Here is a 16036-nt window from a genome sequence, read left to right as displayed (position 1 = left end):
AGGACATCCCAGTCGGCCAAACCCCCTCCTAACCCGGACGACGCTGGGTCAATTGTGCGCCACCTCATGGGTCTCCCGGTCGTGGCCGGCTGCGACACAGCCCGGGATCGTTTTTGGGGCTGAACATTTGGATGAGTAGGGATTTGAAGTTAACACTACCAAGAATCCCTCCTGTTGCTGTCATTTCCTGAGTGTGTGTGTGTGTGTGCGTGCGTACATGCGTGTGTAAACAATGAAAAGTACTACTGTCTCTTCCATCAGGGGTGCTGAGAGATGATACTATCCTCGGGTTATCAGACAGCCTTTCCCTTCCGGCATCTGACTGTTGGCATGCTAGAGTCACTGCATACCAAGCTAGTAACTCAACCCCCAAGGGACTGGGGTCACAATAGACCACTCAGTAGGAAATGCTCTTTTAATGAGACAACAATTACTGCATAATACTGTCAGCGCAGGATCATTCAAATCTGGGCTGATTCAGGCTGTGTGTGGTGCAACAAGGTGATAAGATGCTAAACAGAAGAAAGAGTAAATTTGCTTCGGCCAGAGCAGGATGAGTGAGAGAGAGAAACAGAGACAGACAGACAGACAGAGACAGACAGACAGACAGACAGACAGACAGACAGACAGACAGACAGACAGACAGACAGAGACAGACAGACAGACAGACAGACAGACAGACAGACAGACAGACAGACAGACAGACAGACAGACAGACAGACAGACACCGACCGACCAACCATAGGGAGAGACTAACCTGAGCTGGCGGTCCTTGCAGACAGCTGTCATGACCAGGAGGTTCCCCAGGACACTCATGAGCATCACCAGAGAAAGGAAGCAGATGAGAGCAATCCTCTTCGGCATGCTGTTGCTGTGGTTACGACAGGAGAGAGGACAACCACTCAGTGAATATATCAATAACAAGCCATGAAGTAATAACTGATTGGTAAGTTATTTCCATATAATAACCTTTCCCGTCCAAGTATGCCTACATTTTAAGTGGACAATTGAGTCTTGTGAAAGAACACATTCCCGAATTAGTAAAACATCCCTGACAATATAGTCAGTCACCTGTTACAAGAAAACGTTTGTTTTGACACTTACATTTATACAATGAGTTAAAGGAACATATTTCTTCAGATTTGCAGTCGACTGTTAATGATCCAACTAAATGTTACATGATGACTGGGAAACTACAACTGGTTCTGTCACCTTGGTAACATGAATTTGTAGGCAGGCAATGTCCAGACAACACTGCCAAAATCCCGGCTAATGTGTCATGTTTGTGATATTGTCACGACAATGATCTAAAATCCTTATAAGGATTTGCATGTTTGATATATTCAATACATTACTGTAATCCCCTGATGTTTGTAGTTTTCACACTCCAGATTTTACAGTCAGTCTCAGTATCCACACTAACTCACTACTACATTTGTTGCCCCTGGGAGTTTATACAGTGAATAGTGGAATACATTTATCAACCCAGCTATACTATAATCTTTCTATTTTCTTGTCTCAGTCTTATTTGTTGCCTTCATTGCTGTCACACCCTGACCATAGTTTACTTTGTATATTTCTATGTTTTGGTTGGTCAGGGTGTGATCTGAGTGGGCATTCTATGTTACATGTCTAGTTTGTCCAGTTCTATGTTCGGCCTGATATGGTTCTCAATCAGAGGCAGGTGTTCGTCATTGTCTCTGATTGGGAACCATATTTAGGTAGCCTGGGTTTCACTGTGTGTTGGTGGGTGATTGTTCCTGTCTATGTGTTTTCACCAGATAGGGCTGTTTAGGTTTTCGTTACGTTCTTTATTTTGTAGTGTTTGTATTGATTCGTGTTTTATGTTTGTTTATTAAAACATGGATCGCAATCGACACGCTGCATTTTGGTCCGACTCTCCTTCTCATACAGAAAACCGTTACAGAATCACCCACCACCAACGGACCAAGCAGCGTGTCAACAGGCAGCAACAGCAGCGTAAAGAGGAGATGCGGAATAAGGATTTCTGGACATGGGAGGAAATCCTTGACGGGAGAGGACCCTGGGCTAAACCAGGGGAGGTTAGCCGCCCAAAGGTGCAGCGGGAGAAGAAACAACAGGAGCAGCCCAAAGAGGAGTACAGTATGGAGTATACGACTTGGGAGGAAATAGACAGGTGGGCGGTCGACCCAGGGAGAGTGCCGGAGCCCGCCTGGGATTCGATGGAGCAGTGCGCGGAAGGTTATCAGAGAATGGAGTTCGCGAAGCAGGCACGGCGCCACGGAAGGAAGCCCGAGAGGCAGCCCCAAAAATGTCTTGGGGGGGGGGGGGGGCTAACAGGGAGTATGGCTACGCCAGGTAGGAGACATGCGCAGACTCCCTGTGCTTACCGGGGGGCTAGAGAGACCGGACAGGCACCGTGTTATGCAGTGGTGCGCACGGTGTCTCCAGTGCGGGTGCATAGCCCGGTGCGGTATATTCCAGCTCCGCGTGTCGGCTGGGCTAGATTGAGCGTCGAGCCTAATGCCATGAAGCCGGCTCTACGCAGCTGGTCCCCAGTGCGTCTCCTTGGGCCGGCTTACATGGCACCAGCCTTACGCTCGGTGTCTCCGGTTCGCCTGCATAGCCCAGTGCGGGCTATTCCACCTCGCCGCACTGGCAGGGCGACCGTGAGCATTCAACCAGGTAAGGTTGGGCAGGCTCGGTGCTCAAGAGCTCCAGTGCGCCTGCACGGTCCGGTCTTTCCAGTACCACCTCCACACCCCAGCCCTCCGGTAGCAGCTCCCCGCACCAGGCTTCCTGTGCATGTCCTCGGCTCAGTACCACCAGTGCCAGCACCACGCATCAGGCCTACAGTGCGCCTCGCCTGTCCAGTGCTGCCAGAGCCTTCCTCCTCTTCAGCGCTGTTGGAGTCTCCCGCCTGTTTAGCGCTGTCAAAGCTTTCCGCCTCTACAGCGCTGCCGGAGTCTCCCGCCTGTTCGGAACTGCCAGTCTGCAAGGAGCTGCCAGTCTGCATAGAGCTGCCAGTCTGCAAGGAGCTGCCAGTCTGCAAGGAGCCGCCAGAGCTGCCAGTCTGCAGGATGCCGCCAAAGCTGCCAGTTTGCAAGGAGCCGCCAGAGCTGCCAGTCTGCAAGGAGCCGCCAGAGCTGCCAGTCAGCATGGAGCAGCCAGAGCCGCCAGTCAGCATGGAGCAGCCAGGGCCGCCAGTCAGCATGGAGCAGCCAGGGCCGCCAGTCAGCATGGAGCAGCCAGGGCCGCCAGTCAGCATGGAGCAGCCAGGGCCGCCAGTCAGCATGGAGCAGCCAGGGCCGCCAGTCAGCATGGAGCAGCCAGGGCCGCCAGTCAGCATGGAGCAGCCAGAGCAGCCAGTCAGCATGGAGCAGCCAGTCAGCAGGGAGCAGCCAGAGCTGTCAGTCAGCATGGAGCAGCCAGTCAGCATGGAGCAGCCAGAGCTGCCAGTCAGCATGGGGCAGCCAGTCAGCATGGAGCAGCCAGAGCTGCCAGTCGACCAGACTCTTCCAGATCTACCAGACTCTTCCAGATCTGCCAGTCGACCAGACTCTTCCAGATCTGCCAGTCGACCAGACTCTTCCAGATCTGCCAGTCGACCAGACTCTTCCAGATCTGCCAGTCGACCAGACTCTTCCAGATTCTCCAGTCAGCCAGGATCTGCTAGATCCAACTACCTGCCTGGGCTTCCTCTCAGTGCTGTGCTTCCTCTCAGTGCTGAGCTTCCTCTCAGTGCTGAGCTACCCATCAGTCCCGAGCTACCTCTGTCCCGAGCTGCCCCTCTGTCCCGAGCTGTCATTTAGGAGGGTAACCTATCTAGGGACGCTAAGGAGGTGGACTAAAACTATTATGGAGTGGGGTCCACGTCCAGCGCCAGAGCCGCCACCGCGGACAGATGCCCACCCAGACCCTCCCCTATAGGTTCAGGTTTTGCGGCCGGAGTCCGCACCTTGGGGGGGGGTACTGTCACACCCTGACCATAGTTTACTTTGTATATTTCTATGTTTTGGTTGGTCAGGGTGTGATCTGAGTGGGCATTCTATGTTACATGTCTAGTTTGTCCAGTTCTATGTTCGGCCTGATATGGTTCTCAATCAGAGGCAGGTGTTCGTCATTGTCTCTGATTGGGAACCATATTTAGGTAGCCTGGGTTTCACTGTGTGTTGGTGGGTGATTGTTCCTGTCTGTGTTTTCACCAGATAGGGCTGTTTAGGTTTTCGTTATGTTCATTACGTTCTTTATTTTGTAGTGTTTGTATTGATTCGTGTTTTACGTTTGTTTATTAAAACATGGATCGCAATCGACACGCTGCATTTTGGTCCGACTCTCCTTCTCATACAGAAAACCGTTACAATTGCTGCCTTCATTATAACCTTTATTTAAAAAGGCAAGTCAGTTAAGAACAAATTCTTATTTTCAATGACGGCCTAGGAACAGTGGGTTAACTGCCTGTTCAGGGGCAGAACGACAGATTTGTACCTCAGCTCGGGGGTTTGAACTTGCAACCTTCCGGTTACTAGTCCAACGCTCTAACCACTAGACTTTCTTATTGGTCTATTAACTCATTTACCACCTGGTGAAGTCACTAGGCAGGCCAAAACTCCATCGCACCAAAACAGGAAGAAATTCCAGGTGGTCTTTTCAAACAGCTCTTACACTAAAATGGGCATTATCATAATTTTCACAATGTCACAGTATTATTCCAATCTGATAGTGTTGAAAGGAAATATATATATATATATATATCAAAATCTAGTTTTTGCTTGCACTGGGCCTTTATGAATTTAACTATCATCAAACTCTTAATGTAGCTACTTCCCAAAACTTCCCACAACATCACAGCAAGTTTAAAAGGACATTTAATTTCTCAAAGATGAAGCATTCATTTGATGTCAGCTCCTACATGCATGTTCTAATCAGAAACACTGAGTTCTGACAGTTACTCAGCATCCACCTCCTCTAGCAATTAAACAACATTCACTACACCGAGAGGTGGAGAAAGATGCCAACTCAACATGTAGGATTTGTTGTAAAAATTTGACCTCTCCCTGATGACAATTCACGTTCATGTACTGTAGTCATTTCAATAGTTTTTCTGATATATAGTTGACATTGATGGCAGACAAATAATACTGCCTTTCTTGTGATAGCTTTGTCATCTATCATCTTCTATCTATATACAGTGCTGTGAAAAACTATTTGCCCCCTTCCTGATTTTTTTTTCTTTCACATTTGTTACAATTAAATGTTTCAGATAATCAAACAAATTGTAATATGACACAAAGATAACCAGAGTAAACACAAAATGCAGGTTTTAAGTGACTATTTATTAAGGGAAAAAAGCTATCCGAACCTTCATGGCCCTATGTGACAAAGTAATTGCCCCCCTTTGTTAAATCATGAATTTACTGTGGTTAATCACAGTAAATTGCAGAGTTCAATTCCACTAGCACCACCCAGGTCTGATTACTGCCAGACCTGTTGAATCAAGAAATCCCTTAAATAGAACCTGTCTGACAAAGTGAGGTAGGCCAAAAAATCTCAAAAAGCAAGACATTATGCAGTGATCCAAAGTAATTCATCTATCAGTCTGGAAAGGGTTACAAAGCCATTTCTAACGCTTTGGGACTCCAGCGAATCATGGTGAGAGCCATTATCCACAAATGGAGAAAATTTGGAACAGTGGTGAACCTTCCCAGGAGTGGCCGGCCTATCAAAATTACCCCAAGAGCGCAGCGACAACTCATCCAAGAGGTCACAAAAGAACCCACAACAACATCTAAAGAACTGCAGGCCTCACTTGCCTCAGTTAAGGTCTGTGTTCATGACTCAACCATAAGAAAGAGACTGGGCAAAAATGGCATCCATGGCAGAGTTTCGAGGCGAAAACCACTGCTGACCAAAAAGAACATAAAGGCTCATCTCACTTTTGGCAAAAAACATCTTGACGATCCCCAAGACTTTTTGGAAAATATTCTGTGGACTGACGAGACAAAAGTTAAAAGTAACACAGCATTTCAGACAAAGAATGGTGGTGGTAGTGTGATGGACTGGGGCTGCTTTGCTGCTTCAGGTCCTGGGTGACATGCTGTGATTGATGGATTGGGGCGGCAGGTTAGACTAGTAACTGGAAGGTTGCAAGTTCAAATCCCCGAGCTGACAAAGTACAAATCTGTCGTTCTGCCCCTGAACAGGCAGTTAACCCACTGTTCCTAGGCCGTCATTGAAAATAAGAATTTGTTCTTAACTGACTTGCCTAGTTAAATAAAGGTAAAAAAAATGGAACCATGAATTCTTCCCTCTACCAAAAAATTCTGAAGGAGAATGTCTGGCCATCAGTTCGTGACCTCAAGCTGAAGCGCACTTGGGTTCTGCAGCAGGACAATGATCCAAAACACACCATCAAGTCCACCTCTGAATGGCTTATGGCTTAAAAAAACAAAATGAAGGTTTTGGAGTGGCGGTTCATGCTCGAAAACCCTCCAATGTGGCTGAATTAAAACAATTCTGCAAAGAGTGGGCCCAAATTCCTCCACAGCGATGTGAAAGACTCATTGCCAGTTATCGCAAACGCTTGATTGCAGTTGTTGCTGCTGAGGGTGGCACAACCAGTTATTAGGTTTAGGGGAAAATTACTTTGTCGCATAGGGCCATGAAGGTTCGGATAGCTTTTTTCCCTTAATAAATAAAATGATCACTTAAAAACTGCATTTTGTGATTACTTGGGTTATCTTTGTGTAATATTAAAACGTGTTTGATGATCTGAAACATTTAACATTTAAAAAAATAAGAAATCAGGAAGGGGGCAAATACTTTTTCACAGCACTGTAAGTACTGTTTAGTAAGGCTTTGATTTCCAGTTGAAATGTAGTTCAGATATTGTAACTGCAACTCATTGTAAAGAAGTCCAACTCAAACTCCATCAGATTTTCAGTGATGCAATCTACATGTGTGTGTGATGACATCTGAAACATTTGACCCTTAGCCGTACAATTGAGCTCTACATAACAGACAATCAGTGAGCAACATCTCAATCAACACTCCAACGCCAAGACAGATAACCTAAGGCTTAGTGAACACACCAGCCCAGTAGTTTCATCTGCTACATGGCTACCATTGAGTAACCTGTCACAATCAACCGCAATATGGTACTTTGCATATTTATTTCTTAGAATCACACCTAAGCCAGAGGCATTACTAATATTCATGACACCATTATTCAGTTTATTTTGGGGAATGCTGCCCCTTTCACAGGCCTATCAAACCACAATCAAGCCCCTTGGCCGTGCTGGTGTCCTCCATGCAAATGGTTAATTATAAACAATAGCTATCTGGACATGAAAATGTAATTAGTGGTTCCTCTCAGCAGGAGTGTCCTAACAACCTATTATGTACTCCAGGGCAAAGTGTCTGTCTGTCTGCTCCAAATATTCACTCACTCATCACTACAAAAGTACAGTGTCAAAATGTTGTCAGAGCCACAAAAACAGACTATGCAGAGTGATGTGGAGAAAATTGAGTGCAGTATGTTCTCCTCAATTAGGCTTAAAGGCTGTAAAGTAAAGTGCATTTAAGCGGAAAGTGGTGTATAATAACTGAAATATAACTGAAGTGAACGACTCAAAGCATTAGGGTAAGTGCTTATTTCAACATGAACCAAGCAGAAAGACTGCTAGACAAACTATCAGAAGGTATCACTACCCTGTTTACTCATACCGAGAGATTTCTCAACATGTCAGGAATGATGTCAACGCTAGCTATAAACCAAGCTATATTCCTCTAAAACATTTTTGGTTCATTTTTAGGAGTTTTGTTATCTGTACAAGTCAATAATATCAATCTGGGTGGTCACAGACACTGACAAACAAAAACACACAAAAATTGCAATCTTTTAATCTTAATTCACAATCTTAATTCATGTATTTGTAGCTTTAGTCAATAATAGTTTGACTCAACCCTATATTTATTGTAACACAGAATTTGTTGTTAAAAAAAATCAGTTGAAAGTTGAAACTGCACCCTGGCTGAGGTTTGAATTTAAGTGGCCCCAGGCAGCCTATGTTATTTTAGTCCCAATGATTATTTTATTTTCAAAGATGGTCCTTTCTATGAGACCACTGCTGCTTATACTTGCCTCTTGTGGCATATTTATGTTCACGCATTGAAGTGATGGAGAATGCTTCAGACAAGTGTTGTTCTTATCGTTATCTTTAGCTCTTGTCAAACTGATTTTTCCAGGCCGAAATCATTTAGGAGGGGAGAAAACAATGAATTGCGTTGAAGTACAATCTGGTTGAAAAGTATCAAGCACTCCAGAGCAAATGTATCAAAATGTATGGGTTCGGACTTTGGAGAGGTCTATTGATTGCTATGCCGTTTTCTAGATGCAAATATTAAACCTCTGGCTCATGAAAAAAAAAACAAGGTTAAGAACTTAAAAATGAGAGATTCGGTCAAAACATTTGATAGAAAAAAAAGCTTATGGACAGAGGTTACAATAGGTCGGCAGAAAGCTTTTAATAAGAGTTTATTCAAATGTGATGTTTATTTGCTTAGTGTTACGATTGCAAATGTCAAGTCAGCAAGATACGTTTGATTTCCTTCTGTCATCACTTCATACAGGTGAAAGAGAGAGTTCTACCTAGGTCTAGGAACCGATGAAACTGTCCCATAACATCACTGCTTGTTCAGCTTTCAAGCCATGGCAGCCAAGGGGGTATCTTCAGAAATACAGCATAATCTATGACTTGAGATACTTGAAATTAGCCCTCAAAGTTAAAAGTTAGATTTTACATCAATTACTAGAAGTGATCCAAATGAGATTCATGCCAGTCTCTGTTATTATGGATGTTTAAACGTTCTGGACAGGACTTTAAGTCTACATCCCAAATATTCCCTACATAGTGCACTACTTCTCACCATTTGGGATGCATGCAAATTTGATTCATATTTCTTCATACAGATGCAACAAAAGGGCAGGACATAGGACAAGACCATAGGCATACAATTATAAATCATTTTCCACTCTGTTAACTTGTTCTAGTCCTCTTTTCTCTAAAGACAGTTGACAAAGAGCCTATTCAGGTCACAGAGCTTCTGGCCCCCCATACGGCCACATGAAACGGCATGGCAGAGGCGATGTGACAAGGCTGTTTTCCTCTCTGCTAAGTGTGGCAAGCATGGTGGTTAAAACTAATGAACCGTGACTGAGATAATCAACCTCTTGTACATCGTCATGCCAGACACTAAAACTAGCTACAGATGTAGGATTTTAATTTGAGCCAGTTTGCTACAGCAGGAAAATAATCCTGCCGCAACAGGAAATGTGAATTATTCTGTGGATTATAATTCATGGACCTTTTTTTGTAGGGGTTGATCGATTTTTCGTTAGGGCAATCAAGGAAATTACAAACTTTAGAAGCCTTTTTAATAAACCTGGAACACACTACAAGTTTGCATTTCCTGCCGTGCAGGAAAATTCTGAGCAATAAAAGAGTGATCAAATGAAGATCCTACATCTGTAGCTGTCTCACAGACAGACTGGTAGATAAGCATGGACAGAGTCTGTCAAACTAGATCTGATCCCTACTTTCTGTGAGAAGAATGTGACTGACTACGCAATTAGATATTTGTTGTGACAAGAGCACTTTGGCAATGTGTGTCTAGAGAGAAAAATATGTATACTGTAATATATATCTATACTGTATGTCAGTAATCTGCATCTGTATAACACAAATGACAAAAAAAAATGCTAAAGCTTTTGAAAGATGTAAATGTTAATGATGAGCATAATTCAAGGACCATAATAATTCAGAGGAACATCATTTGTAAGAAAATGCCCTCATTATGAGTATTTAAACACTGAGCTAAACTAAATAGGCTAGGTCAATTGAAATGACCGTCAACAATCCTATACAACGTAATACATTTATTACCTCGCAATAATCAATCATTTATTTGCCTTATCCTGTTTGTGGCACAGCTTGTAATAGAAAGGAAATCTGTAAATGGCTTCCACCTGGGGCGGGATTTCATTGCTCCTCATTTAAACTGTCTTTGAATGTGACTTCCTTGAGTCCCAGTCGATAAAGGTCCTTTAGGGTGAAACTGAATTAACACTGAAGCTGAAAAGATGATTTTTTCATTTTCCATTTTCTGTCTTGTATTGTTTTCTTCTTTTTTTCAGAAATAATTACAAACTGAATTCAGACTATGCCCCACTATTCCATTTCACACCAGCTGTATACTCACTGCACACGGTCAATTTGTTCACATTAGATACTGTACATGCACACTTCACATTGCTGATGTTTTGCCAAACATATCGGCACTGTGTCAAACTACGCATCACCTCTACTGTAACCAATATAAATGAGAACGATGTTGATGATGATGACTGACAATGATGTTGATGACCATTCCTCAGCGATATCATCCAGTTTCATAAGTAGCAGCAGTGAAAGCAGCAGCATGCAATAGAGCAGGGCTTTATGATGGCATAATTGACAGAGGTAATATGTCAGTGGGTGGACTGTGTCAGTGATACATTCTTTTATCCTGTCTATGCTTGACATTCTTGTGAAATCACACCTATGATGACCACCGTCAAAGACCCGTATGAATTGCCTTTCGACATTGCATGTTTGACATTGTGAATCACAATAATTTAGCGACACTCTTAGGGGAAAAAAAGCTTCTTCATTTTTTCCTAAGGGATAACCCTTTTTGGTTCCAGGTAGAAAGAACCCTTTTGTGGTGAAAAAAGGTTACACTTAGAACCTTTTCGTGGTGAAAGGGTTCCACATAGAGACTCATATTACTGAAAGGGTTCCAGTTATTTTCAGAGGTTCCTTCTATGGGGACAATTGAAGAACCCTTTATGGCTCAAAGGTAGCACCTTCTTTTCTAAGAGGTTACTTTACTAACCGAACGATGCAAGAAAGACCTCACCAATCCAATGCTGCACCTGCACCTGTCTTTTTACAGGTACTATCCAAAAACATTCTGCCTCTATATCTGGCACCCAGTCTGCAGCTCAACATCATGAACCAGACATACATTGGCCGGGTCAGAAATCTGTCTTGCCGACTAGTTACTAACACTAAATACTGTGTAATAAACATACTACATACTATTTAGAACGCACTGTTTAGTAAAAATTAACGCAGTACATTTACAACAAAAAAACACATGACAAATTTGCACTTTCACATGTCAGATCGCGACACATTTTCACATGTGAGGGGAATAACATATTTTCACCTCACGTAAATTGCGGTTTCACATGTTTAAAAAAATCACATATGAAAATAAAATGTGCAGGTTCACATGTAAGAAAGCCTATTGGGGGAAGGTCACGACCTGACCTGTGGTGCCAGGACAGCAACCTCTCCCTCAACATCAGCAAGACAAAGGAGCTGATCGTGTACTACAGGAAACGGAGGGCCATGCATGACCCCCATCCACATCTAGTGGAGCGGGTCGAGAGCATCAAGATCCTCGGTGTCCACATCACTAAGGAATTAACATGGTCCACACACACCAACATAGTCGTGAAGAAGTCACGACAATGCCTCTTTCCCCTCACAAGGCTTAAAAGATTTGGCATGGGGCATCAGATCCTCAAAGAGTTCTACAGCTGCACCATCGAGAGCATCTTGAATGGCTGCATCACCACTTGGTTTGGCAATTGCTCGGCATCCAGATGCGATACGAAGGGTAGTGCGTTCGACCCAGTACATCACTGGGGCCGAGCTCCCTGCCATCCAGGACCTTGATACTAGGCGATGTCAGAGGAAGGCCCTAAAACTTGTCAAAGACTCCAGCCACCCAAGTCATAGCCTGTTCTCTCTGCTACCGCATGGCAAGTGGTACCGATGCACCAAGTCTGGAACCAACAAGACCCTGAACATATTCAACCCCCAAGCCATAAGTTAACCAAATAGCTAAATAGTTAACCAAATAGCTACCTGGACTATCTGCATTGACCCAACTACATTGCTGCTACTGTTTATTATCTATTCTGTTGCCGAGTCATTTTATCCCTACCTATACTGTATTTCTCTACCTCAGTTAGCTCGCACCTCTGCACATCAACTCGGTACTGGTACCATGTGTATATAGTCAACTTATCGTTACTCATTGTGTATTTATTCTTTGAGTTATAATTCTTTCTATAATTGCTCTATTTTTCTCTCTGCGTTGTTGGGGCCTGTAAGTAAGCATTTCACTGTTAGTCTACACCTATTGTTTATGACGCATGTGACAAATAACATTTGATTTGATTTAGAGCTAGTGAGTCATTTTCTCCTAGAGATGGGCCAGATATGCCATGTCTAAGACAAGGGATACCTTTCTGTTGCTTGGATACGTCTTCACCTTGGCAAAGGGCAGACAGAGGAAAAATATCATCTTCCATTTGTCCTTTTAAAATTGGATAATGTGGTAAGTGGTTGCCTCGATCAAAAGGTTCAAGTATATCATGAAATGGAACCTGAACTGGGTGTGTTGTCCCCACTGACCTGTCCTAGACTGTGGAACTCAGACTCCTGACTGACTCTACATGTACCTGGCCTCTAACGACAGACCATATTATATTAAAAGACTCAGAGATGTTATCTGGCTAAAATAAACCCTTTCTCTTTGGCTTTTCACAAACCTGCTAATGGACTAGTAACTACTACTAGCATTGGACAAGTTCATATCCCCGAGCTGACAAGGTACAAATCTGTCATTCTGCCCCTGAACAGGCAGTTAACCCACTGTTCATAGGTCGTCATTGAAAATAAGAATTTCTTCTTAACTGACTTGCCTAGTTAAATAAAGGTAAAAAAAAATAATATTTCTGCAGTTTGACAGGGTTTTCATCCCCCCAGGGCCAGGAGATTTTGTCGTTTTTAAAACCATGAGACCTGATTTGGAAAGACTGGTCCCATCATCGCCCTTATAAAACCTTTTTACAACTAATTAATCACTGTCATACCTTATAGGGTCCAGAGGTTTTCTGGTTAGGTTAACGGATAGGGAAAAACTCAGGGCACCAGGGGTCCCCACTCTGGGACCTATGGTGCCACCAGTCTGCTACAGGCTCAACACACTGTCAACTCTTTTCCTTAACGAGGAGTTTGACTTGAAACCGTTTTTATAGTTTTAATCTGTACAGATTGTGTTTTTTTTTAAATCCCAATTGAATATTGTACGTGTATGTATATTACTGTCAATGTGTATCACATTCCTTGTGTATGATCATATATTGGATACATTGAATGTTAATATTGTGAACCTATATTGTACATGTTTTACCTCCTGTTTCAGGAAGTGATGTCACTGAATATAGGACCTTCCACCCCCACCCGGGATATGGATGATGAATGACCTAGGGGTCAAAACATTATTATAAATAAATATCACCTGGGAGCATGAGCAGCAGTATGCAGCGTTTTCCTTTCTGTTTTTCACTATTATTCTACAATGTAGAAAATAGTAAAAATAAAGAAAAACTCTTGAATGAGTAGGTGTGTCCAAACTTTTGACTGGTACTGTAGATAATTGCATATATTTACAGCTTTGTTCAGCAGTGCACAACACAAATTATACTATAGAACTGATTGGATTATGTTTAATTAGCAACAGCCATTCCAACAATTAATTGTATTCCTTACGTTTCATTTGTAACCTGTTTCAAGAAGCTAGGCATGTCACTACTTCACAGGAGAGGCATTTGGATGTTCTTTAAAAAAAACATTTTTTTATATCAAAATGTGTTTTTTGGTCCAAAATTCCTTCTATAACATGTGAACTTTCATGTGCTTTAATAATAAAGGTGTATGCCATCTGTAAATATAAATACAATTGTTAAATTACGAGCCTAGTTGGTTTAGCCACGGAAAAATACATGAACTTTCCCGCTAGCCATGATTGGCTGAGGTAATGGATGTGCTGGACATGCCCGAGTTATGAGTTCAGATTGGTCTGCCATATAGCACGCTTCTTCTGTCTATAACATGAGCTGCTCAGTATGTGTGGATAATCCTTTTTACCGCTGATTCTTTTAAAGATATCATGAAGAACTGAAAAGGTGTTGCATTGCTGCCCTGAAGTTATTAGCACTATCGACACAGATCAGTGGGGAAAAGTTGTGATGGACTACTTTCTGGAGGGCAATCATGCCGTGCTGACATTCTCTGGCTCTGAAAATGAGTCAGACGATACCGAAATCCCTAATTTAGATAAAAACATTTTCATTGAACCAGATATTGTAGACTTCTGAAGACCGTGATGGGAGAAGAAATGGCAATCAACAGTGTTGTTGTCACGGAAGAAGTTGACCGAGTTTTGAAATCAGTGGAATACCCAATGGAAGCAGAGAGATGATTGTCAAATGCGGAGAAAGTCAAAAAGAGAACACAGGAGGCTGTTGTATAAAACACCCGTCTCCGGATTGCATCTTCAAACTAAGGGCAACCATGATATCCGTGACAGAGGGAGAAGTGTTCCTCCATGTATATGGGTAAGAGTCTAACAACATTTTCAGATATTATACATTTCTAATTTTGTCAGAAAGTCATTTTCATTGCAAGTGAAAGCATGCTGTTAGCTAGTCTACAGTGCCTTGCGAAAGTATTCGGCCCCCTTGAACTTTGCGACCTTTTGCCACATTTCAGGCTTCAAACATAAAGATATAAAACTGTATTTTTTTTTGCAGAATCAAAAACAAGTGGGACACAATCATGAAGTGGAACGACATTTATTGGATATTTCAAACTTTTTTAACAAATCAAAAACTGAAAAATTGGGCGTTCAAAATTATTCAGCCCCTTTACTTTCAGTGCAGCAAACTCTCTCCAGAAGTTCAGTGAGGATCTCTGAATGATCCAATGTTGACCTAAATGACTAATGATGATAAATACAATCCACCTGTGTGTAATCAAGTCTCCATATAAATGCACCTGCACTGTGATAGTCTCAGAGGTCCGTTAAAAGCGCAGAGAGCATCATGAAGAACAAGGAACACACCAGGCAGGTCTGAGATACTGTTGTGAAGAAGTTTAAAGCCGGATTTGGATACAAAAAGATTTCCCAAGCTTTAAACATCCCAAGGAGCACTGTGCAAGCGATAATATTGAAATGGAAGGAGTATCAGACCACTGCAAATCTACCAAGACCTGGCCGTCCATCTAAACTTTCAGCTCATACAAGGAGAAGACTGATCAGAGATGCAGCCAAGAGGCCCATGATCACTCTGGATGAACTGCATAGATCTACAGCTGAGGTGGGAGACTCTGTCCATAGGACAACAATCAGTCGTATATTGCACAAATCTGGCCTTTATGGAAGAGTGGCAAGAAGAAAGCCATTTCTTAAAGATATCCATAAAAAGTGTCGTTTAAAGTTTGCCACAAGCCACCTGGGAGACACACCAAACATGTGGAAGAAGGTGCTCTGGTCAGATGAAACCAAAATTGAACTTTTTGGCAACAATGCAAAACGTTATGTTTGGCGTAAAAGCAACACAGCTGAACACACCATCCCCACTGTCAAACTTGGTGGTGGCAGCATGATGGTTTGGGCCTGCTTTTCTTCAGCAGGGACAGGGAAGATGGTTAAAATTGATGGGAAGATGGATGGAGCCAAATACAGGACCATTCTGGAAGAAAACCTGATGGAGTCTGCAAAAGACCTGAGACTGGGACGGAGATTTGTCTTCCAACAAGACAATGATCCAAAACATAAAGCAAAATCTACAATGGAATGGTTCAAAAATAAACATATCCAGGTGTTAGAATGGCCAAGTCAAAGTCCAGACCTGAATCCAATCGAGAATCTGTGGAAAGAACTGAAAACTGCTGTTCACAAATGCTCTCCATCCAACCTCACTGAGCTCGAGCTGTTTTGCAAGGAGGAATGGGAAAAAGTTTCAGTCTCTCGATGTGCAAAACTGATAGAGACATACCCCAAGCGACTTACAGCTGTAATCGCAGCAAAAGGTGGTGCTACAAAGTATTAACTTAAGGGGGCTGAATAATTTTGCACGCCCAATTTTTCA

General features: G+C 42.9%; 1 protein-coding gene across 2 annotated transcripts in view; it reads right to left on the bottom strand.

Moving 5' to 3' along the window:
- The window catches only part of LOC110488581 (5-hydroxytryptamine receptor 4), a 105865-nt gene that overhangs the window by 35742 nt on the left and 54087 nt on the right, over positions 1 to 16036 (bottom strand). For both annotated transcript variants that reach the window (XM_021560849.3, XM_090198180.1), the window contains exon 3: positions 758 to 871. In XM_021560849.3, coding sequence (XP_021416524.2) covers positions 758 to 871 — 114 coding nt within the window. The remainder of the gene's footprint in view (positions 1 to 757; positions 872 to 16036) is intronic.

The sequence above is a fragment of the Oncorhynchus mykiss genome, chromosome 14, assembly GCF_057628025.1.
Source record: "Oncorhynchus mykiss isolate SJ-2025 chromosome 14, ASM5762802v1, whole genome shotgun sequence".
In the NCBI taxonomy this organism is placed as follows: Eukaryota; Metazoa; Chordata; class Actinopteri; order Salmoniformes; family Salmonidae; genus Oncorhynchus; species Oncorhynchus mykiss.
This window is presented reverse-complemented; position numbering and strand designations above follow the sequence as displayed.